This window comes from Carcharodon carcharias, chromosome 1 (assembly GCF_017639515.1).
Source record: "Carcharodon carcharias isolate sCarCar2 chromosome 1, sCarCar2.pri, whole genome shotgun sequence".
NCBI lineage: Eukaryota > Metazoa > Chordata > Chondrichthyes > Lamniformes > Lamnidae > Carcharodon > Carcharodon carcharias.
Genome location: NC_054467.1, coordinates 248,618,263 through 248,642,940, shown reverse-complemented (window position 1 = coordinate 248,642,940; position 24,678 = coordinate 248,618,263). Strand labels below are relative to the sequence as shown.

The following is a 24,678-nucleotide window of genomic DNA, read 5'->3' as shown; positions in this document are numbered from 1 at the left end:
GTGGTGGGTGGGTGGATTCAACTTCATGGAAAATTATGAAAAAACTGAAAAGAAAAGAGAGCCCAGGAGAGGCTATTAAAGTCTCCAGAACACAAAATAGGGGCAGATTGTTTGGAAAGGGCTAGGAATCTAACTTCAAGCACATCAGATAAAGGGACGACAATGAGAAAGGGGACGGGAAATACAGGACTGAAGGTATTGTATCTGAATGCACGCAGTATACGAAATAAGGTAAATGAGCTTGTGGCGCAGATTGAAATTGGCAGGTATGATGTGGTGGGCATCACGGAGACATGGCTGCAAGGGGATCAGGACTAGGAGCTAAATATCCAAGGACGTACATCCTATCGAAAAGATAGGCAAGTTGGCAGAGGGGGTGGAGTTGCTTTGTTAGTAAGAACTGAAATTAAATTGATAGCAAGAAATGACGTAGGGTCAGATGATATAGACTCTGTGTGGGTGGGGTTGAGGAGCCACAAAGGTCAAAAAACCATAATGGGAGTTATGTACAGGCCTCCAAATAGTAGTCAGGATGTGGGGCAAAAGATACACCAGGAGATAGAAAAGGCGTTTAAGAAAGGCAAGGTTACAGTGATCATGGGGGATTTCAGTATGCAGGTAGACTGAGAAAATCAGGTTGGTAGTGGATCCCAAGAAAAAGAATTTGTGGAATGTCTACGAGATGGCTTTTTGGAGCAGCTTGTGGTGAAGCCCACTAGGGAACAGGCAATTCTAGATTTAGTGATGTGTAATGAGGCAAATTTAATAAGGGAGCTTAAGTTGAAGGAACCCTTAGGAGGAAGTGACCATAATATGATAGAATTTGCCCTGCAATTTGAGAGGAAAAAGCTGGAATCAGATATAACTATTACAGTTGAATAAAGGCAACTACAGAGGCATGAAGGAGGAGCTGGCCAGAATTGACTGGGAGATGAGCCCAGCAGGAAAGACAATGGATCAGCAATGGCAGGAGTTTCTGGGGGTAATTTGGGAGACACAGCAAAGTTTATCCCTAGGAAGAAGAAGCATACTAAAGGGAGGACGAGGCAACCATGGCTGACAAGGGAAGTCAGGGACAGCATAAAAGCTAAAGAGAAAGCATAGAATGCGGCGAAGAACAAGGGGATTGGGAAGCCTACAAAGACCAACAGAGGACCACTAAAAAAGAAATAAGAAGATTAAATATGAAGGTAAACTAGCCAGTAATATAAAAGAAGATTGCAAGAGGTTTTTTTTAGATATATAACGGGTAAGAGGGAGGAAAAGTGGACTTTGGGCCGCTGGAAAATGACGCTGGAGAAGTAGTAGTGGGGAACAAAGAAATGGCGTAGGAACTGAATAGGTACTTTGCGTCAGTCTTCATGGTGGAAGACATGAGTAACATCCCCAAAGTTCAAGAGAGTCGGGGGGCAGAGGTGAGTATGGTGGCCATTGCCAAGAAGTTGCTAGGAAGACTAAAAGGTCTGAAGGTGGATAAATCACCTGGACCAGATGGATTACACCTCAGAGTTCTGAAGGAGATAGCTGAAGAGATAGTGGAGGTGTTAGCGGTGATCTTTCAGGAATCACTGGAGTCAGGGAGGGTCCCAGAGGACTGGAAAATCGCTAATGTAACCCCCCTTTTTAAGAAGGGACTTAGGCAAAAGACGGGAAATTACAGGGCGATTAGCCTGACTTCGGTCGTTGGTAAGATTTTAGAGTCCATTATTACGAATGATATTTCAGAATACTTGGAAGTGCATCGTAAAATAGGGCAAAGTCAGCATGGTTTCAACAAGAGGAGGTCATGCCTGACAAATCTGTTAGAATTCTTTGAGGAGGTAATGAGTAGGTTAGACAAAGGAGAGCCAATGGATGTTATCTACTTGGACTTCCAGAAGGCCTTTGACAAGGTGCCGCACAGGAGGCTGCTCAGTAAGATAAGAGCCCATTGTGTTGGAGGCAAGGTACTAGCATGGATAGAAGATTGGCTGTCTGGCAGGAGGCAGAGAGTGGGGATAAGGGAGTCCTTCTCAGGATGGCGGCTGGAGTTCACTTTATACATTAATGATCTAGATGAAGGAACTGAGGGCATCCTGGCTAAGTTTGCAGATGATACAAAGATAGGTGATGGGACAGGTAGTATTGAGGAGGCAGGGAGGATGCAGAAGGATTTGGACAGTTTAGGAGAATGGGCAAAGAAGTGGCAGCTGGAATACAACGTGAGCAAGTGTGAGGTCATGCACTTTGGTAGGAAGAATAGAGGCATAGACTATTTTCTAAATGGGGAGAGAATTCAGAAATCTGGAGTGGAAAGAGACTTAGGAGTCCTAGTCCAGGATTCTCTTAAGGTTAACTTGCAGGTTAAGTTGGTAGTTAGGAAGGCAAATGTAACGTTGGCATTTATTTCGAAAGGACTAGAATATAAAAGCAGGGATGTGCTACTGAGGCTTTATAGGGCTCTGGTCAGACCACATTTAGGATATTGTGAGCAATTTTGGGGCCCCTATCTCAGGAAGGATGTTCTGGCCCTGGAGAGGGTCCAGAGGAGGTTCCCGAGAACGATCCCAGGAATGAAAGGCTTAACATATGAGGAATGTTTGAGGACTCTGGGCCTATACTCGATGGAGTTTAGAAGGATGAGGGGGGATCTGATTGAAACTTACAGAATACTGAAAGGCCTGGATAGAGTGGACGTGGGGAAGATGTTTCCATTAGTAGGAGAGACTAGGACCCGAGGGCACAGCCTCAGAGGAAAGGGAAGACCTTTTAGAACAGAGATGAGGAGAAACTTCTTTAGCCAGAGAGTGGTGAATCTATGGAATTCATTGCCACAGAAGGCTGTGGAGGCCAGGTCATTGAGTGTATTTAAGACCGAGATAGATAGGTTCTTGAATGGTAAGGGGATCAAAGGTTACGGGGAGAAGACGAGAGAATGGGGTTGAGATACTTATCAGCCATGATTGAATGGCGGAGCAGACTCGATGGACCAAATGGCCTTAATTCTGCTGCTATGTCTTATGGTCTTATGCATGCAGTAGCACCATGCAATCGTAGGTTAAGTTGCTTCACGGACTTCCAGGCTGCATATGTTCCCTGCAGCCAAGTGGAGTCCTTTTCCCATGTAGAGTGCCCATGTTTGCAACTCCTTTTTAGTTATTTGAAGGGGCTGCTCCCTAATTTTTGGTTGCACTTCAGTCCCATGCTCCTGATCGTAAGCCTGCCCATAGGCCTGGCCAAGGTGACCATCAGTAGGCCCAGGCAGCAGGCAGTCGCGGCGGTTGTCGAATCCGACTGTTTGCCCCTCTACTCTGGATATGTTCACGGCTGGATGGCAACCCCCCCCCCCCCCCCCCCCGCAACTAGAATGATATTTTGGTTTAATTAAGTTTCCTTTGATATTTTGATTTTTGTTACAGTGCCCCACTGAGGACTGTCATCGCCTCTCATTTATTGATTTGTGTTTTACTGTAAGAGTATAAAGAGACTCAGCTGGAACACTAGGTAGTGGGGGTGGAGGCAGATAGTATTGTGCAAGCTGGAGCAAGCAGACTTGATGCTGAGTAGGAATTTGACTTTGAAGTTAAGTTCTGGGTTGAACAAACCACCAAGGTTTCAAACTGTCTGGTTCAGCCTGAGCAGATAGTTCGGAGAAGATAAATTTGGTGAAGGACAAAAATGAGCACTTTGGCTTTACCACTGTTCAGTTGAAAGAAATTTGGTAGAGGTAATTTACATTGGAGGTGGTTGTGAGTTGAAGTGGTAGGCAGAGAAAGAGTGCATTTATCAACATTCATTTCCTACACTTGCAGCTAGACTGTCATTCATTTTTAAATGCACATTAGAACATATTACTTATAGATAAGTATATGTTGTTTGAACAGTGCACATTTTAAAAAGATTAGTAAGGCATTAAAGACAAATTTTATATGACTCATTATCAAAATTCCTGCATTCCTTCCTATTATAGGCTCTTTGCTCATCCATAACATTTTTGTACCCCCATCCTTCAACATTCCTTTCATGCTAGGTGACTATTGATGAATGCAGTTCAATGTTCAGGTTTGCTCTTTTTTTCCTTCTTGTTCATTTCCCAAAGGAAGTTACATAGCTAACAACAGTCTCCAGCACCTCACCCATAATAAATTATTTCAAACATGCATCGCTTTTAAGTGGAGTTCTTTCCTAGTTTGAAATAAGTTGCACTTTTTACTAAATCACATTTATGCTCTCGCTGGCCCTATTTTTTATTTTTAGAAAACTTAAAGACTCCCCAGGGGAATTGAAAAAGAATAAAGATGAAATGAAACAGGTTGTCATGATTTATGTGGTGGCAAGGTGGGGTTTTTTATACTTTAGCTTGTAGGAGAAAGGAAAGACTCCAAAAGGGAGGACATTCCATAGTTTTGAAGTCTTGGAAAAGATTATCTTACGTCAAAGGATACAAAAAGCAAGAGTATGCAAGATGTCATCTGCTTGAAGCTGATTACAGGAAAGTTCTTGGGATAGCACTGACCATAATGAGATGTAATGGAGAGCGGTAGTTGTAGTCAATGCGCATTTCTGTATTTGGTGAGCTGGCAAGTAACGGCATGATTTTAATTTTGTATTGATGTAAAGTGCAATAGATTTAGATCTTCCTATAATCATCATGGGTAGGAAAACGGGAAAAGGTCATTTATTTTTGTATTGTGTGTGACAGCACGTCAAATACCTTCTATGGACTGAGGGAATAGCAATGTCCGAGAGTTTCATGTGACTTCCAAGCTGCAGGAAGGGAGGTTGTAAATGTTTAATTTATAAAAACTTTTCCTCTTCAATGCTTCTGCTTTTATTTGCAGGAAATAAAGTAGATACAAGAAATCTCTGGTGCTAATACCACAGAATTTTTACATTTGAAACAAAATTATCCCAGAAATTCCAACTAGGCAATGTTGTGGCTAGAAGTGAGGTTGCATGGGAATTCTTCCTCAGAGAGAGAACCCTGTCCCAAAACCTGGGGGCCAGGGCCATATACATAAAAGTTTCAGGCCCTCATGCCATTTTACATTTCTTGGACAACAGTTCTAAGACATGACCTGTATTTCAGAAGCGGGTAAAGGGTTAGGGGTGGGAGGAACAATGATGTGATCCTAGGGCAAAATTTGAGTTACAAGTCTTGTTGTGCTCCTCAATTAAGGTAGAATCATAGAATGGTTACGGCACAGAAGTAGGCCATTCAGCCCACAGTGTCTGTGTCGGCTCACCCTGCAAGACCAACTCAGCTAGTCCCACTTTCGCTGTAATCCTACAATTTTTTTTTCTGGGTAACCGCCCAATCCTCTTTTCAAATCCACGGTTCAATTTGCCTCCGCTACATTCTCCAGCAGTGGATTACAGATCCTAATCACTTTCAAAAGGCTTTGAAAAAGTCTTTTGGCATGTTGCCTCTGATTCTTTTACGATTTGCCTTAAGCTGGTATCGTCTGGATCTCCACCCTTCCGCCTGTGGAAGCAGTTTCTCTCCATTTACTTTGTCCAGACCCCTGATAAATGTACCCACGTTCCTCATACTAATCAATCTCTCTCAGTCCAATAGTTGTTGCGTAATAGCTTTTTGGTCCCACTCGCGTTCCTCCCCTTAATTGTCATATTATGACAGAGAGGGTTGGCCCAGACCAGAATTTTTTCATAAAAGCAAAATACTGCGGATCCTGGAAATCTGAAACAAAAACAAAAACTGCTGGAAAAACTCAGCAGGTCTGTCAGCATCTGTGGCGAGGAAAACAGAGTTAACATTTCAAGTCCGTATGACTCTTCATCAGAACTAAAGAGAAATAAAAATGTGGTGAAATATAAGCTGTTTAAGGGGGGTGAGACAGATGGAGCTGGATAGAGAGTCAGTGATAGATGGAGGCAAAGAAGAGATTGCCAAAGATGTCATAAACAAAAGGTCAAAGGGGTGTTGACAGGTGATATTAGCTAAAGAATGTGTTAATGGTGACATTAAGGGTAAAAAGCAGGTTGAACAAGTGACAGCCCTAGTGGGAGTGGGCTGGGGGGAAGGGATTGAAATAGGCTAAAAGGTAGAGATAAAACAATGGATGCCAGATGCTCGGAAATGAGATCCGCACCAGTTGCCTTCCTCTTTTCCACCCCAACAACCACCCCTTCGACCGTGATTATGAGATTTATGCGCCAATAAAGGAACAGTATTTCCAAGCTATTTGTCTCGGATACTTATTTAGTGATTGTTAAATAGTGCACCAGCTTTTTAAACTAAAAATTACAAACATATCGATGGAAAACCTAGCCCCATAATTTTCATTTCATTTCATAGAAGCTAGTGTCCAGTGGTGTACCACAGGGATCTATGCTCGGTCCCCTATTATTTGTCATTTATATAAATGACATAGATGACTATGTGGGGGGTAGGATTAGTAAGTTTGCTGATGACACAAAGATTGGCCAGGTGGTTAACAGTGAAGTTGAGTGTCTTGGGCTACAGGAAGATATAGACGGGCAGATAAGTGGCAGATGGAATTTAACCCTGAAAAGTGTGAGGTGATACGCTTTGGAAGGAGTAATTTGACAAGAAAGTATTCAATGAACGGCATGGCACTAGGAAGTTCTGAGGAACAAAGGGACCTTGACATGTGTGTCCATAGATCTCTGAAGGCAGAGGGGCACGTTAGTGGGGTGGTGAAAAAGGCATATGGGACACTTGCCTTTATCAATCGAGGTATAGATTACAAAAGTAGGGAGGTCATTTTAAAGTTGTATTGAACTTTGGTGAGGCCACAGCTGGAGTACTGTGTTTAGCCACATTATAGGAAGGATATGCTTGCACTGGAGGGGGTGCAGAGGAGATTCACCAGGATGTTGCCTGGGATGAAACATTTAAGTTATGAAGGGAGGTTGGATAGACTTGGGTTGTTTTCGTTGGAACAGAGATGACTGAGGGGGCGACCTGATCGATGTGTACAAGATTATGAGGGGCATGGACAGGGTGGAAAGGGAGCAGCTGTTGCCCTTAGTTGAAGGGTCAGTCTCAGGGGGGCACAAGTTCAAGGTGAGGGGCAGGAGGTTTAGGGTGGATTTGAGGAAAAACCTTTTTACCCAGAGGGTGGTGACAGTCTGGAATGCACTGCCTGGGAGGGTAATGGGGGCGGCTTGCCTCACATCCTTTAAAAAGTACCTGGATGAGCACTTGGCACGTCATAACATTCGAGGCTATAGGCCAAGTGCTGGTAAATGGGATTAGGTAGGTAGGTCAGGTGTCTCTCAAGTGTTGGTGCAGACTTGATGGATCAAAGGGCCTCTTCTGCACTGTGATTCTGAGTCTGTGATTTCTGCAATAGAGTCATGACTCAAATTTCTCTCTATGGGTACAGTCTGCTCCGCCCACCCCCTCTGAAATATTGGTTAAGCCTGGGAACTGATGTCCAATGCTGTAAAATGACATGGAGACCTGCAACTTTAACATACACGACCTGGGTCCCCAGGTTTTTGGGCAGGGTTCTCTTTGTGGGGAAGAATTCTCATGCAACCTCACTTTTGGCCACAGCACAGCTCAGTTGGAATTTCTATGCTAATTTTATTTCACATGTAAGAATTTTGTGGTGTTGGTACCAGAGATTTCTTGCATTTACCTTGTTCCTGCAAAAAAAAAGCAGAAGCACTGTAAAGGGATGGTTTTCATAAATTCAGTATTTGCAATTCTCCCCTCCTGGCCTACTGAAGCTTGGAAGTCACATGTGAAGGTAGCGGTGCGGTAGACCTGTACATTGCTGCTGTGGCAAGAAAGGGGAGTGTTACGGGTTAATTTTATTAACTTATGGTCATGATACTCCACAGTGGAGCCTGCCACAATTTTGCACTAATGAGACCACATTTGGACTGTGTACAGTATTAGTCACCTTATTTAAGAAAAGATGTAAATGCCTTGGAAGCAGTTCAGAGAAGGTTTATCAGACGAATACCTGGGTGAGTTGTCTTAGAAAGGCTGGACAGACTAGGCTTGTATCTGCTGGAGTTTAGAAGAATAAGAGGTGACTTGATTGCAACATGTAAGATCCTGAGGGGTCTTGACTGGGTGGATGTGGAGAGGATGTTTCCTCTTGTGGAAGGATCTAGAACTAGGGGTCACTGTTTAAAAATAAGGAATCACCCATTTAAAACACAGATGAGGTAAAAAATTTTCACTCAGAGGGTCGTGAGTCTTTGGAACTCTCTCCCTGAAAAGGTGGTCGAAGCAGAGTCTTTGAATATTTTTAAGGCAGGGGTGGATAGATTCTTGCTAAGCAAGGGGATGATAGGTTATTGGCGGTCGGTGGTACGCAGATTTTAGGTTACTATTAGATCAGCCATGATCTTGTTAAATAGGGGAGCAGGCTCAAGGAGCTGAATGGGCTACTCCGCTCCTTGTTTGTATGTTCCCTAGCCACCAATTCTGTCCCCGTTCTCTGGTTCAGCCTCAGACAGTTGCAGACTGTTAACAAATTTGCCATCCTACTTGACCCTGGGCTGAACTTTCCAACGCAGTGTCCTCTTCATCTCCAGGAACACTTATTTCCACCTCCATAGCATCTCCTGCCTCAGCTCCCACCTCAGTCCATCTGTTGCTGAAACATTCACCTATTATTTTGCCAACCCAGACTCAACTATTCTAGTTCTCTCCTGGCTAACCTCCCACCTTCCATCCCCTGTAAACTTGAGTTCACCTAAATCCCTGCTGCCTGTATCCTAACTCACACAATGTCCTGTTCATCCCTGTGCTCACTAAGTGACATTAGCTCCTAGTCCAGCAACAGCTCAATTTTAATTTCGCATCCTGCATTCAAATACCTCCATGGCCTCACTCTTCCCTGTTTTTGTAACTTCCTCCAGGATTGGAACCCTCAGGGATATTTGTGCTCCCTCCAAGCTTCTTGTGCATCCCTCCCGGATTTCCTTCTCCCCACTATTGGTGGCTGCGTCTTCAACTGTCTAGGACTTAAACACTGGGATTTTTTGATAAATCTCTCTGGCTCTATACCATTCCTCCCAGAGGACACTGGTTTAATCCGACCTCTTTGGTCAAACTTTTGATCACCTGCTCTCATATCTCCTTATCTGACTCAGTGTTGAGTTTTGTCTGATAACATTCTTGTGAAGCGCCTTGGGGCATTCTACTATCTTCCAACTCGCACAAAATATGAACTTGTGAGATTTGGAATGTGAAGCACCTTCACGGTAAGTTTAAGGACAGGAAATGGTACAGATCAAGACTTGCAACATGAATGAATGACAATTCATGGTCCATTCTCACAGATGGAATGGTAGAAGGGAAGTAAAATCAGACATGAGCAAATTTTTTTTGCAATTATATTTAAAATAGGCTTCTAAATTTTTGAAGTGTGCAGTAATATATTGCATTTTATAAATTTCAATTTACAGAAGTTGAGTCAGTTTGTGCTTATAATAGCGCTGTTCGTGTGGACCTGCAGAATCCTGATTCAGTCTGATCAGAGCCTTGAGCAGAAGATACTGACACTGCAATCCTGCTGATTTTAAGCAATAAACTTTACTTATTTGGTTCTTGAGCATCTTAAAAGTCCAGATCTGATATTTTTATAAATAGGGGTTGGGAGGCAGGGTGTTGGTAGTACAGAGTGCCATGTGATTGCAGGTGACCTCTTACTGTGACCATTGTATTTTTTGCAATGCTGGGTGGTGTGTAATTGGTAAGAATTTCAAACATGGAGAAAGGAGAGACTGGTTGGAAGGATATTCTAATAGCAGAAATGTATAGAAATAGTAATACAAATTCTCAGTTGTTTGGGCAACAGCAAAAGATTTCATACTTTAGGTGGCTTGGGATGTTAATTTTAACAAAAAATAGTTCCCAGGTTACAAGCATCAACGACAAAGCTAGCATTTATTTGTTGTTCTTGAGAACGGATGGTGGTGAGCCTATTTCTTGAACCACTGCCATTGTGGTATAACTACTCTCACAGTGCTTTTAGGGAGGGAATTTCAGGATTTTGACCCTGTGACAACAAAGGCACAGCATTACAAGACCATGTTGTGATGGTAAGTGAGTTGAAGGTGATGGTATTGGCATGTATCTGCTGCACTTGACCTCTAGGTGGCAGAGGGTGCTAGATTAGCAGGGGCACTGTCGAAATTCAGTGCAGATTGGAACATAATTACAGTAGTTACATTTTGACAACTTTGGCACTGAAGTGGGTGTTTTTAAAGAGAAGCAGTACATACCCATCTTAAAAGTCCAGATCTGATTTTTTTATAAATAGGGGTTGGGAGGCAGGGTGTTGGTAGTACAGAATGCCATGTGACCTGTTACTGTGACCATTGTATTTTTTGCAATGCTGGGTGGTGTGTAATTGGTAAGAATATCCATGCAGTAGGAACCAATTGCATGTGTGCAATCTTTTTACAAACTTTCCTGTCTCACTTTCAGCATTACTCCTTGGGATTGCCACCAGCCCGATTTTATATAAATTATAACTAGCCAATTATTTTAACTTGCATTAGAATGGTCTTTTGCTATTATGTGTTGAAATGGGTTTTAAAAATCACATCTCTGTTGCTGGTTAAAATTCCTAACCAGTAATCAGCCACATTTTCTAAAAAAAAACAGGCCGACATCATCCCTCAAAGCGGAACTGTCTGGCACCAAACCGAATGCATGGTTGCCAATGGTCCACCATAACAATCATTATAAGGTATTTAAATAGTGTTGCTCTCTAACTTTGGTTATTTATTCGAGTAGAACATTGAAGACATTTATGACTCGTGTATTTAACTTTTCTTCAGCATCGCCATGTTTTGTTGCACCACCCAAACATTTAGAGGAAGCTGCAACCATACGCAGGAGAGTTCTTCTACATCCCGAGGGTGATCATTTTACTCTGATCAATGTCTACAATGCGTTCAAACAACGTAAGTTTGGAAGTATCAATATTATTTTAATCAAGTAGTTATTTTTTTTGCTTTCTTCTGCCCCCGCCCATCCAAAAATTTGTGCTACTCTGTCAGCAGTTCACATTGTCACGTTCTCATCTTTATTGCTCATCTAACTAACTGATTTCATCTAACATTTGGTTTCACCTCTGTGGGACATTTTGGGATGTTTATTGTATTAAATGCCTTTGAAAGTAAATTAATTATGTTTTGGACTTGCATGCACTCATTTTGTGGGAATTCACTAACTTAGCCAAGGACTCTGTTTCCTCTGTTGGGTTCACCTGTTGCCGTTGTGGTGGGGCAGGCATTAACACCATTAATTTTGTATTGCTGTAACAAGAATGAATGTCTTTTTTTGAGAATCTTCCTCTAAGGCTGCAAAAACAGCAACAGTGCAAAATAGATTTTTAGAAATACTTGTTCATTCACAGGATGTGGGTGTTGCTGGCTAGGCCAGTATTAATTGTCCATTCATAACTGCCCTCGAGAAGCTGGTAGTGAGCCACCTCCTTGAACCACTGCAGTCCATGTAGTGTAGGTACACCCACAGTGCTGTTAGGTAGAGAGTTCCTGGATTTGATGTAGCTGCTGTAGTAGGGAGTGCATTTATATGGTTGGCTTTATGTCTTCATTAATTAAACATTTGGATTGTGTAGTAGAAGCTGAGCCTGCAGCAAAACATAACACATGTATGGGGTGTCATCATACAGTCCTTCAAGTCCATTCATTCTGCACAACTTACGCTATCACAAGCCCTATCCAATTCATTTGTGTCACGTAGAAAAATCTTGCTACAAGTTAATTACAGATAAGGTCATTTGTCATCCATTCATCTTCATTTATCAATCCAGAGAGATCTTAAAGCCATGTCCACTGTGGAGCCCAGTTGGTTTTTTAACGATTCCAAGCTTTTGCCTCCACTGCTCTATCTAGAAGTTTATTCCACACATCAATCATTCCTTGTGTGTAAACTTTCCTGATGATATTCCTAAAATTACTTTTCAGCGGTTTGAGCTTGCATCTCCCTGTTCTACTTTTTCAGTTTAGTGTGAAGTAATATTGTGGGTTAACTTTTCCTCTGCCCTTAGCATATATCTCTAAGTACGTGTTGTAGAGGGTACTTTATCCGGGAAAGCAAAAGGAAAGAACTTCAGATTCTAGAAATCTGAAAAATGCACGGCAGGTCAGGCAACTGCAATGGGGAGAATTTGATGTTTCAATTCTGAAGCCTTTATCAGAACTGGCAGAGATTACGGATTAGCAGCATCTTAAAACGGAACAGGAAACAAAGGAAATGAGGGGGAAAATAGTGAAAAATTGCAGGCATGAGTAAGTACGCACGCATACATTTCTGCCTACTGGCATAGACAAGAAATAGAATGACCTGTAAAGTTACTTTTTTTTGTAATCGCAAGTGATCAAGTTTTATTTAATCATATAATTCCATTCACATTTGTCCACAGTTAATGATGTTGACAGTACTGCTGGTTTCAGCATCATTGCTGCCCAATTTCTCCATCTTCTTTACGACCTCGGAGCCCCTCTATAACCTTCCCAAATACAATATGCTTTCCGTCCAACCAATGGAGTATCTGCAGGGGAGATATAGAACTGGGACCCATTTGTATTTGGCCCAGCATTGGCCATAGACAGGGTACCAAGCTCCGTGTGCTTCAGTTGGAAATTCTCATCGACAAACTTCTCACCATAGGTGGACTTCCCACCAGTGCCACTGCTCTTTGTGATGTCACCGCCCAGGCACATGAAGCCGGGAATGATTCTGTGGAATATCGAGCCCTTGTAACCAAATGCCTTCTTGCCAGTGCACAATACACGGAAATTTTCTGCAGTTTTGGGGACCAGGTCAGCCCTGAGCTCCATGACAATGCGGCCCAGGGTGTTACCTTGCGGGGGGCGATGTCCATGTAAACATGGGGATTTTGGTTGTTGGCCATGACGCTGCCAGAAGATAGTAACATGGCAAGTGTGTTTTCTCTTCCCTCTCCCTTACCTTCATCCTGTCCCCTATGTAAATGCTGTTCATCTGTAGTATCCTCCAGTCTGATGAAGAATCCACATCTGAAATGACTTTAATTCTCCTTTAAGTAGCTACACTTACAGGCATTGACAGGGCTTGGCCTAAATAGCCAATTGGTTATGGTACTGGGTTTGTAACCCCAAGATTAAGAGTTCAAATCTCACAATGGCAAACTATGAAACAATGTAACTTCATCTGAAACGGATGGAAATGGGTTTGTACTCAAAAGAGTTACAGGCATTGACAGGGCTTGGCCTAAATAGCCAAGTGGTTATGGTACTGGGTTTGTAACCCCAAGATCAAGAGTTCAAATTTCACAATGGCAAACTATGAAACAATGTAACTTCATCTGAAACAGATGGAAACGTGTTTGTACTCGAAAGAGTTACAGGCATTGACAGTTGCATTATAATGTTTCCTCTGATTCTGTTCATTCTCAGATATCCGCCACAATTTCTTCAGATTGTGAATGTTTGCACCGACTTGTACGTTATACAGAATGTTACTTTGTATTTTCTATCATTTTTAGAAATCCTCATTGCTAAGTTTCAACATGTCATAAGAGAGTTGTAATTTTAACCAATTAAATGGCCTGAAAGCATACTTGAATATTTTTTGGGTCCTAAGAAAAGCGTTCCTGTTCTTGGCACCATCAGAGGACTTCAGTTGGTTAGGCTGGCCAGTGCCTATTACAAATGGTTGGAGTGCATGTCGTTGTATTATGTTCCTGCCCCACTAGCTGGATGTCCATTTTTCAAGCAAGCCTATGTACCAGATAGATCATCTCCTAGCAGCCATTTCAGTTTTAAATAAATCTTGTTGAATCCATCTTGTAATCTTGTGGTAACCCAGTTAGAAGAACTATTTTCAAAGTGTATTCTGACTATAAGGATGTTGACACATGGGGAATACTTTAATTACAATCTACGATGTAAAGTCCAGCAAATATTCCCAAATGTGTAGGTGTTTTCTTTTTAAGTGTAATCAGAGTATTATAAACTTTGAAATGTTCTACTTGTTATTTTTTCAGCCCTGTTGCATATTGACAGTATGTAAATTGGCAGTGTCCTCCCACACCCTTTTTAAGAAAAGGGAAAGAAAGGCTTGATCAAAGGTACACTGGTGGGGGAGGGGGAGCATTATTCTGCACCTAACCTGGAATTGCTTTAAGCTGACTTCAGGTTCCCCAAATAGAAAGTGTACCATTCCTCAGCACTACCCTTCCTCAAATTCACATATCAATATAATCAGCCTCTCTGCTATTGGTCTATATAGAAAATAGTAGGAAATATGAGCAATATACCACAGAGCAACTGAAAATGTCTAATTTTGAATAACATAAAGATTCATTTGCTTATTCATGTATGCTGATGAAATTCCATAATCTCTTCTATTTGCTTTAATTGTTGAGAAAACAGCAAGCACAAACCATGAAGAACTATCAATTGAAATATACCTGTTCCTAATGATTAGCACTTAATTATCGTATGATTAACTTCCTGGGGTGAGGCTTAGGCATCCTCACTGGTGAACTGTACCAGCTGGAGTGAGCTGAAGGGACATCTGAATAAGGAAGCATGCAGAGGACAAGCAGCATCTGAGAGAGAAAGATGTGTTAACATTTCAGGTGCAAGCTTTCATTGGGTGTCTGCTAAGCCTGAAATTTTAACAGTTATTTCTCTGATCAGCATGCAGCATATTCCCAGTATTTCTTTTCACCCACTTTTCACCTTTGGCTAAAATCATGAAGTGACCCCACAATTAATGATCTATTGTGCCTGCCAGTTGCTGTCTACATTGTATCCAAAGCTTTTTAATTTATTTATTGGTTAGAAGGCAGTGATATTGCATTACCCCTATAAAATCTGCTTGTAGATAATGAAGATGAAACATGGTGTCTGAAGAATTATCTGAGTTATTCTGCTCTGAAGCTGGCTGACATTGTCCGCTATGAATTGTTGGAGCTAATGCAAAGGATTGAGCTGCCTGTATCACCACCGAACTTCGGAATGGAGGAAAATGTGCTTAACATAAAGAAAGCTCTGATCTCCGGCTACTTCCTTAAGGTACGTGATCACGCTGTGCCGTCGCAACTCTTCCAAGGCCTGACATTCAGTCAAAGACCTTGCACGGACTGTATAGTTCCTATTAATTTAGTTATGTTGCATGCCCATTCTTGTCAACTTCACTTGGAGAAAACTCTGTCAGTGAGTCGCATCATTACTGGTGTAATGTTTGACAGACAAGGTATAGTGGTGTTCCTCCACCTGTTATGCGATACACAAGGCCCCAAAATCTTTGCCTGTTTTAGACTATTAGCTTAATTATTGGCTATAGCCATGGAAATTGTTAGTCTCACCCCACTGTATGGTTGGAAGGCACAACTGCCTGTGTCATTATATCCTGACCAAAAGCATTAGGTCAGTTTAGAACTGCAAGAGTGTAAAACCACAGACTAAAAAAATCTGCAAAACCCTGTTGATGGTGCATAAAATATATTTCAAAGTTCATTTTAAATATTGAAATTGTCAGTTTTTAAATTCAATACTCAACTAGCGCTGTTACAATTCAGATTAATTCACAGAATCACAGAGTTGTTACGATGTAGGAGGCCATTTGGCCCATCTCTGAGCATTTTAACTTCATGCTGATCTTCTATCTTTTCCCTGTAACCCTGCACATTGTTTTTATTTAAATAATCATCCAAAGCCCTCTTGAATGCCTCAGCTGAACCTGCCTCCACACTTCTAAGCAGTGCATTCCACACCCTTGCTGCGTGAAAAAGTTTTATCTCACCTCGCATGTGCTTCTTTTGCAAAACACTTCAAAACTGTGCCCTCTGGTTCTTGATCTGTCTATGAGCGGGAACAGTTTCTCCCTATCTACTCTGTCCAGACCCCTCGTGATTTTGAAAACTTCTTTCAAGTCTCCTCTTTGCCTTCTCCTCACCAAGGAAAACAGTCCCAACACCTCCAATCTTTCCTCATAACTGAAGTGTCTCATCCCTGGAACTATTCTCGGAAACTTCTCCTACACTCTCTCCAATGCATTCACATCCTTCCTATAGTGTGGTGCTCAGAACTGACCTTTGAAAAGTAATCATTTTTTAAAAAAAAAACCCGAAAATGTTTAGGAGGCTGGCCAGTATCAACTGGAGAAAGGTATTTCCGGCAGACCCTTCATGAGACCTGAAATGTAAGCAGCTGCTGTCACCTCTATCTGAGTTCAACTGATGAAAGCCGATTACAAATAGAATTTTTAGTCTGAACTTCATTAATAAGCTACCTCTAAACATGTTCCAAAGAAGCCTTTTCCCGATATCTGCACTATGTAGACGGTTTAGCATTGGCCGAAATCATACTGCTGGTCACCAGAAAAATGATTTCCCACAAACTATAAAAATGGCAATTTCTTTTTATTCCTTCATGGGATGTGGATGTTGCTGGGAAGGTCAGCATTTGTGGCCTATCCCTCATTGCACTTGAGAAGGCAGTGAGCTGCCACCTTGACCACCGAGTGGCGTGTTAGACCATTTCAGAGGGCAGTTAAGAGTCAGCCACATTGCAGTGGGTCTGGAAGCACATGTAGGTCAGACCAGGTAAGGATGGCAGATTTACTTCCCTAAAGCACATTAATGCAGCAGATTGTTTTTTATGACAATCCAGTAGATCATGGTCACCTTTATTCCAGATTTATTTAATTAACTGAATTTAAATTCGCAAGATGCTGTGGTGGGATTTGAACTAGTGTCTCTGGGTCATTAGCCCAGGCCTCTGGATTACTAGATAAGTAATGTAACTACAGTTCTACTTTTCCCATTGATGAGTGTCACAGTTATTTATGATGCATGTAAAAAAAGTCTTTAAAGTGTCACCTTGAGGCACCCCACAGGGTGAAGCTGTTGTCTTATTCCTATGCACTGGTAACTATTCAATTCCATGGTAAATTAAATATGCACTTTTTATTTAACTAATAATGCTTTTTTTTTATCCTTTCCCCTCTGCTCCCTTCCTACTGTTACCCCTTTCCCTCTTGGGGAAAAAAACAATCCTGTTTCTAGGTAGCAAGAGACGTGGATGGCTCTGGGAATTACCTGATGCTGAATCATAAGCATGTGGCTCACTTGCATCCTTTATCATGTTACCTCACCAGGAAGCCTCGGCCCCGGCCTCCCTCCTGGGTCCTTTATCACGAGTTTACCATTTTCCAAGACAACTGCATCAGCGTTGTTTCTGAGATTAATCCGGAAATGTAAGAGTGCTACTAAATGGTCCTTGTCTTCAGACGTTACATGGTATATGGGGAGAGAAAGCTATTGCAAGTGTGTCATGCTCTCACTATATTTATATATCTGGAATAATATTTTTTCATTGAGATCTGCCATGTATTTTCTTATGAGAAAAAAGTGAAGTAATCCAAAGGCAACACTATAACTTGGGTTAGGAGTGTGTTGCAACAACCTATGATATTTAAAGGATTCTGGTTATGCCCCAAGCTATGAGGATAGCTAATATTCCTCCAGATTTAAATTAATTTACAGCCAATGACTCACTGCAATGATTAATACTTTTTATTCTTATTATTAAGCTGACTCTTCAGTTTTTACAATTGCTTTCACTTCTCAGCTGGTGTGTTCAGATTTCAGTTTTCACAACCTGGTTTAGTGGTTCCAAACAAAACATTTAACTTCTGATTTCAAGTCACTAGTATAACCAGAAACAGGAAGAATCTGAAAACACTACAATTAGCACCATAATCCAATCCAGCTGTTTCTTACACTTCAGCCAATTTCACAGGTATTAGCTCATGCCCCCACTCCCAAGTTTCTTTGGCAGCCTTTCGTATGAAACTGTCAGAGAGTTTTTGCAAGTGTAGGTATGCTACATCATAGGGTTTTCCAAAGTTCATTTGGGTATCACTTCCTGAAAAAGGGTCAAGGAGTTGGTCAGGCAGGATCTTCCCCCTTCTGAATCTGTGTTGGTGGCTATTTACTACAGTTGTAACCTTCGAGTTGCTCTATATGCTGTACTTTCGTTGTCGGAGTGTGTTTTGTCTTAAAACCTTTTTAAAATGTTTATCGCTGGGCTTGCCCCATCACTATACCCAGCTCCTCCTAAATTACTCTTTCGCTGAAGAATGATTTCCACACATCGACCCTAAATTTGCTTTTTATTAGTTTGAATCCGAGGCCCCCCCTCCCCACCCCCACTCCACTTAGGTCCTTCTGTCAGAGCTCAGCTGACAAAGAGTTGTATCCAGATTTAAGTCCAAAATAGAAGACAAGTGTCTATGATATTATTTTTGCTCCATTTATTATAGAATATAAAATATATTCACAAAATATAAAGTAAATTGATGTAAAAACCGAAAATGCTGGAAAAACTGAGCAGGTCTGACAACATCTGTGGAGAGAGAAATAGAGTTAACGTTTCAAGTCTGCGCGACTCCTCTTCAGAATAGATTGATGCACTGGGGATTTCTTGAAATATCAAGTTTACTTTTGTTTTAAATATCCTGGTGCTGCTATATTGAAGGAATGGAATTTATATTTCATAAAAGACTTGCAGAATGAGCAGGTAATCGGCAAAGATGTATGTGAGCTGGGCCATTTTGGTAGGAGGGACAAGGGGATCACATACTCTTTGGAAAATGTGCGTCTAAGTGGGGTAGAGGAATCAGGGATAAAGATACACAAACCTCAAAGTAGCAATGCAGGTTAATGCTATTTTTTAAACAAAACAAAAGCAAAGAAAACACTGGGATTAATTTCTAAAGGGATAGAATTGAAAAGCCACAAAGCTATGTTAAACTTGTATAGAACCTTGGTTAAAGCATATTTGGAATACTCTCAACTGTTCTGAACTGCATATTATAGGAAGGACATAGTGGTGCTGAAGGTGCAAAAAAAAATTTCAGAATACCATAGGTTATACCTACGTTGACGGGGTTAGAAGAAGCAGGGTAGGGGGAGGCTCTTGCAGAGTATAAACTCTGACATGGAATTGTGGGAGGAATTGCCTTTTTATGTGTTGTAAATATTAAGTATACCTCATTGCTGTTAAAACAATTCTGAGGAATGAATTTGGAACTGAATTCTGACACCAGCCTGTTGGATTTTGGTATTTTTTTCCTTCCTAGGCTGATTGAGTTTGCGCCACAGTACTACCTTAGCAATCTACCAGCCAGTGAGAGCCGCGACCTGCTCATGAAGCTTCGGGAGAAGCTGACTGGCACAGAAACACAGCAAGACGAAGAGGCAGAAGAATCCCTGAAGGAAGATGAAGACGCAGAAGAGGTTGAAAATGAGGAGCTCTGCTTACTTCAGTGAATGGGAAGAAAAGCAGTCGAACCTGGATGGGCAAAGGGACCAGTGACTAACGATAGCTGGTCATTGAACCTCCTCGTATACGGCATGGGAACCAGATCCAGCATTTAAACAGAATCACCACTTTCTTCTTGAGAGGAACCAGAGGAGAAAATGAGGAGAATTTTTTTCTTGCTCAGTGAATTATGATTTGGAATGCACTACCTGAAAGGATGGTAAAAACAGATTCAGCAGTAACTTTGAAAAGGAATTTAGATCTATTCTTGAAAAGGAAAACATTGGGGAAAGAGCAGAGGAGTGAGTCTAATTGGATAGCTTTTGCAAGGAGCAGAGACAATGGACTGAATGACCTCCCGCACAGCTGTATAATTTTTTGATTCTGGTCAGAAGGTATTTTGCTTCACCAGTTAGTGAGTCACTTTCAATGGCAAGGACTCCCCTGACCTGTCTTTGTCCATTCTCCTCCAAGGGGTGTATGGATGATGTAGTGGGTTGATATACTCTCCTTTCACCTGCTGGAACTCAGCACAGAATGCATGTAAAAGTACATGTAATGCATATAAGGTGAAATTAATTTGGGCAGTCGAAACCCATTTTCAGTGTGAGCGTAGAATTACCTATAACATGGTAGTGTCACTCCAGGGTGACAGCTGTAGAAATAGCCAAATGCTGTATGGATATAGCAGCGGGTACTGTACTGAGATTGGCACTTAGGCAAATATTTGGTTCAGCATAGAGGCAACTTTACCCTGTGGCTCACGATACTGTACCTTCTGCTCAAGTATATGATGTTAGCAATTGGAAAGTGTTCCATTTCCCAATGCTAGCATCCCTCACCATGAGCAAAAAATAAAGAAACTCTTTAAAATAAAAAAGTCACCACGGGCACAAAGATATGAGATTTAAAGAATCTTCAAACCTCTCCATTAATTCTCTTAAAAGGATGTCAGATTATTACTGGAAAAGGAGTACTTCAGGGTATGGGGATTGAGCAAAGATTAGATTAGATGGTTGATTATGTGAAAAACATCACAAGTTTGATTTACTGAATGGCTTTTTTTGTGTGCTGTAACACTCCCCACCACCATTTTTGGGTGGGCTATCCCTTATTCTATTTAAGAGTTGAATAGTGCAACTAGCCATCAAGCCTCATCTCTACCATGGAAAGATTCGAGCGCAGGTGTGTGCATGGGTGTGGGGTGTCTGCCTGCGAGTGTCTGCTTGTGTGCATATCTGTGTGTGTGTGTGTCTTTCTCTGTGTCTGTGGGTGTGCCCATCTGTGAGTGTGTCCTTGTGTTTGTGCATGTGCATGTGTGTGTATGTGTCTGCATGCTTGTGCATATTTGGAAACCCAAATCAGTAAGTTTGACCCTTGCAGATTGCATGAAAGGCAAGTAAAGCTTGGTCAAAAGTAATACAATAGCATATGGAGTATAATGCAATGTTTGTCTTTTTAAAAGCTTGGGCACTACATTGATTATATAGTTACTAGGAATTATGTTGTGTGCCTGGATTATAACTTTCTCCTTTATCATTTTTATAAAGTTTTACGTTGTTCTCGTTTTCACAGTCTCATGCATGCAGGCAACAGACAATGTGAAAATCTTGCACTTGTAGAACACTAAGCTCACTGGAATGCTGAGCAAGCTGGGACCAGTTGTGGGGCAAACAAAGCCAAGTTATATGTTGTGTCTACTTAATTCTCTAACTTCTGAAAATTGTTGCAAGTGCAATGTCTAAATAAAGCTCAGCATTAGAACAAAATGAAAATTTCACGTCCCAGCCAGCAAATTGCATATTCCACTCTCGCAGGTCTAAAAACAGATATGCTCAACGTTGCAGGCACCTTTGCTCGTGAGGAACATTAGCACGCTACTGAATTGGTTACTCTGCCCATGCTCATTCTGCATATCTATACAGTTTTCTACAGTTGCATTCTGAGCAAGTGACTGATAAGTTGCAGTTTCCCAGTAACTTTCGATGTGTAGAGTTCGTCTTTCCAATGTTTTTTTTCACTGCTCAGCTGCGTCTTGAACATGGAACAAAGGTTGATGGGAGAACAGTACAGTGCCCTGTTTATTGCAGGTCTAAACTGCTAATATTTTTTTGTTTATATGCTTTTTCCTAGCCTAAACTTCAACTGAAAAACAAAATTGAGAATTCTGGAATTCAGCCAGTGGTAGCCAACACCAGAGCATGTTTTTGTGTTGTGTTTCAAGATTTTAGACTATACTCTTAAATTGCAAATGTGAGGGTTTTTTCCCCCCCCCTTTTGAGTGTGCGACTGTGTACTTAGGGCTCTAGATTTTTTTCACTTCTCATTGCAGCTGAAATAGGATTTTTGAACGAACCTGAGATACTCTTTACCTTCAGGTTTCTAGAAGGCACTACCACAAAAGGCAGTTTGGGATGAGTAAATCACTGATAATAAATTGACCAATCCTCTTTCTGCTAGCAGATAAACACACAGACCTGTTGCTATGCAGACTAAAAGTGCCAAGTTTGATTCTGCAGGCTGTGTTCAGTTAGCTGCTCTCAGGCAGGATACCAACTTGTGGCCTGAGTACCCAAGATTAAGGAGGATGAAAAATATTAACTGCAGTTCCCACTCTTGGTCGCTATCTTGATCAAGAAAATGGATATTGGATAAGAACAGGACTAGGCTGAGCTTATCGCTTGGCACATGAACAGATGCTGTCCAGGCTCACGTGAAGAATGGCTGCTTTACTGAGTCATTGGAAGACCGTCACCTGTGAAATCTGATCCTAGCAGAGGGTAGCAACCTCACAAGAAAAAAGGGAGAAAATCAGAGCAAGGATAACAAACAATTATTTTTAGAAATTGGCATCTTCAACTCTTGGTTGTAATGACAAGATCTAAAGTTTTATCGTGGCAAACTTGAATAATAATGATTTTGTTTTATTTCATGATTTTAAAAAGGGTGCTCTGGTGGGTTTTAACTAGTTAGTTTACCTCATCCACAGTGCAGATATTAGCATCTTAAAGTTGAATGAATCTACACAACATTTATAATCAGCACGCTTAGTAGCTTCAGAAAACATGTAGAATTGGGGATATTTTTGGTGTGCTTTTTGAACAGATCCTTAATCATTTCATCTTGAAGGGGAAGAGAGATCTGCAACTAATTTAGAGGATGGATGGCCTCTTTGGCTGGTTTAAAACTGGGTGCTGGAGGGGTGGTGGAGTCTTCAATAACAGCCCCACTGTAAATTTGCCAGATCCACGAAATCCAGTTTGCTGGAAGTCATATTTTTGCCAGATTTAGTGAAGTTGGCAAGTTTTCAATGAGATTGCTGCTTTATGTGTCAGGGCTGGTGACAGTAGCAAAACTCTTAAGGCCAGTGGTACATCAATGGTCTGTAAACAGGAATAGACGGAAGCTTCAAATCTAGACAATTAAGTGCTGTTGCAAATTGCTAAGTGCCAATTCAGATAGCTCTTTTTTCTGATAATCGGAATTTCTCATAAAAATTAACTGAGGTAAGGGAAGCTTTAAGGGTGTATTTCAAAGCTGGGTTTCACTTTACCATTTAGGCAGAATATACTGTTTTTATCCTCCGGTAGGGAAAAGCTTGCACATTTTTCAGTCAAGAAAATAAATCTTTTACTGTCTTCTGCACGTTGATGTAGATGTAGTAATTCTCTTTACCAGGAATGTTCATTTATTTCAAATGATTCTATAACTACTTGACAGCTGAAGCAATAAATATATAGACACATTTATATTGAGCCTTGTGTCTCAGAACTGTCGGATACTGTGCTTCAAATGCTATAAAACTTTTCTCATAAAGTAAGGGACACTTTAAATGTATGAGGATTGTTTGTCAAACCTTATTGGAGTTCTTGCCTTGGAGGAAAGTAAAAATTTACAGGGAAAGAGCAAATAAATTAGGCTGGCATCCTGTAAGACTACAATCCTCCATGTAACAATACATGTTCGCCATTGAAGTGTTTAATTTGCGAATCACAAAGTAATTTTAGTCAGTAAGATCCGTATGTATTTAACACTAAAACCGGATGAGTCATAAGTAACCTGGAGCTTGTGTAAAGCTTCAATTCCTTCTCCCAGTGAAAGCTTTATAATTTATTTGAAAGGATAGCACAGTTATTATGTTGTTTCTCTGCACTTAATTTAAGGTGTTGGGGCTTTGTTTTTTCCTTATGTAATTTATTTTCTATACGAGTGCCAATTGCACAGTTGATAGGCAAGATGTTGTGCTACTATTGATTTTGAAGCAAATAGAAAATATAGGTGTTGCTGCTATATTTATTTCTGATTCACTTTCTCCCCTTATCTCGAATCCTGGTCTTGTAAGCACAAATTTTAGAAACTTCCTTTTTACCGAGGAAGAAACTTGCTGTAAAATTTAGTCGACTATGAAATTATTGTACTTTTCTGAATGTTGGACAATATTTAAAATTATGTAGAAAATTTCAATGGTGTCACCAATGTCAATTTTAATGACTGCAAAGTAAAACTAAAAATAGTCTTGTTTTATTGTATTTTGTTTACAGAGTGCATATTATACTGTAAAATCGTTATTACAAATTTGGGTCTGTCTCTGATACTTACTCTGGTTCAGTAGCATCACTTGCTCCCATCAACTGATCCTGTGCTCCCTACCTGTCAGTGTAGACTCACACTGACCAATATTAACTTGTTTGATAACATAGCCATGGCTGTAAATGTGCTTGTGATTAGATGTGGGCATTCACAGTGTTTCGAAGGTTGGCGAAGGCGAATGTTCTCTAGCAGCTAGAGTCATTCCTGGTACAGAAGAAGATGGTGGTGGTTATTCAAGCCCCAATCATTATAGCTCCCAGCACGTTGCTCCAGGAGTTTCTTAGGGACTTGTCTTCATGACAACCATAGTTCACTGAACATTCTATAATGTACAACTTAATTTACTGCTTACAGCTCCTCCAATCATGAGGCGGCCCATGCCTACCTATACCAGTCCTTGTATAAAATTCACATTTGGGCTAATGAGGCCCAGGCAACATTTAAGCCACTGGTGTCAATAGTGGGAGGCAATCAGAAGAAATATTTTACCACAAATTAAAAGGATTGGACTCTCAAATCTAGACCCCGCTGGATGTTGAAGAGCATATTGATTAGGATGATGCCAAAAATAGCTTATCAAATGCCAAGAGTTCAATACCTCGGAAAGTGTGGAGAATGCAGGGGTGAAATTAAAAAGGAAATTAGGAAAGCAAAGAGAAGGCATGAGAAAAATGGTGGCCATTACCAAGGAGAAGGTGCTAGGAAAACTGAAAACTCTGAAGGTGGATAAATCACCTGAACCAGATGGATTACACCTCAGAGTTCCGATGGAGATAGCTGAAGAGATAGTGGAGGCATTAGCAG

The 24,678-nt window shown here is 41.1% G+C and overlaps 1 protein-coding gene and 1 pseudogene across 4 annotated transcripts in view; one reads left to right on the top strand and one right to left on the bottom strand.

The window, feature by feature from the left end:
- LOC121290670 (putative pre-mRNA-splicing factor ATP-dependent RNA helicase DHX32) overlaps nt 1-23,803 on the top strand; it is a 143,248-nt gene extending 119,445 nt beyond the window's left edge. For all 4 annotated transcript variants that reach the window (XM_041211732.1, XM_041211469.1, XM_041211645.1 and 1 more), the window contains 4 exons: nt 10,777-10,902; nt 14,840-15,030; nt 17,025-17,215; nt 19,103-23,803. In XM_041211732.1, the coding sequence (XP_041067666.1) occupies nt 10,777-10,902; nt 14,840-15,030; nt 17,025-17,215; nt 19,103-19,292 (698 nt within the window). In that variant the 3' untranslated portion in view covers nt 19,293-23,803. The remainder of the gene's footprint in view (nt 1-10,776; nt 10,903-14,839; nt 15,031-17,024; nt 17,216-19,102) is intronic.
- LOC121284016 lies at nt 12,374-12,905 on the bottom strand (annotated as a pseudogene).
- Nucleotides 23,804-24,678: the final 875 nt, after the last annotated feature.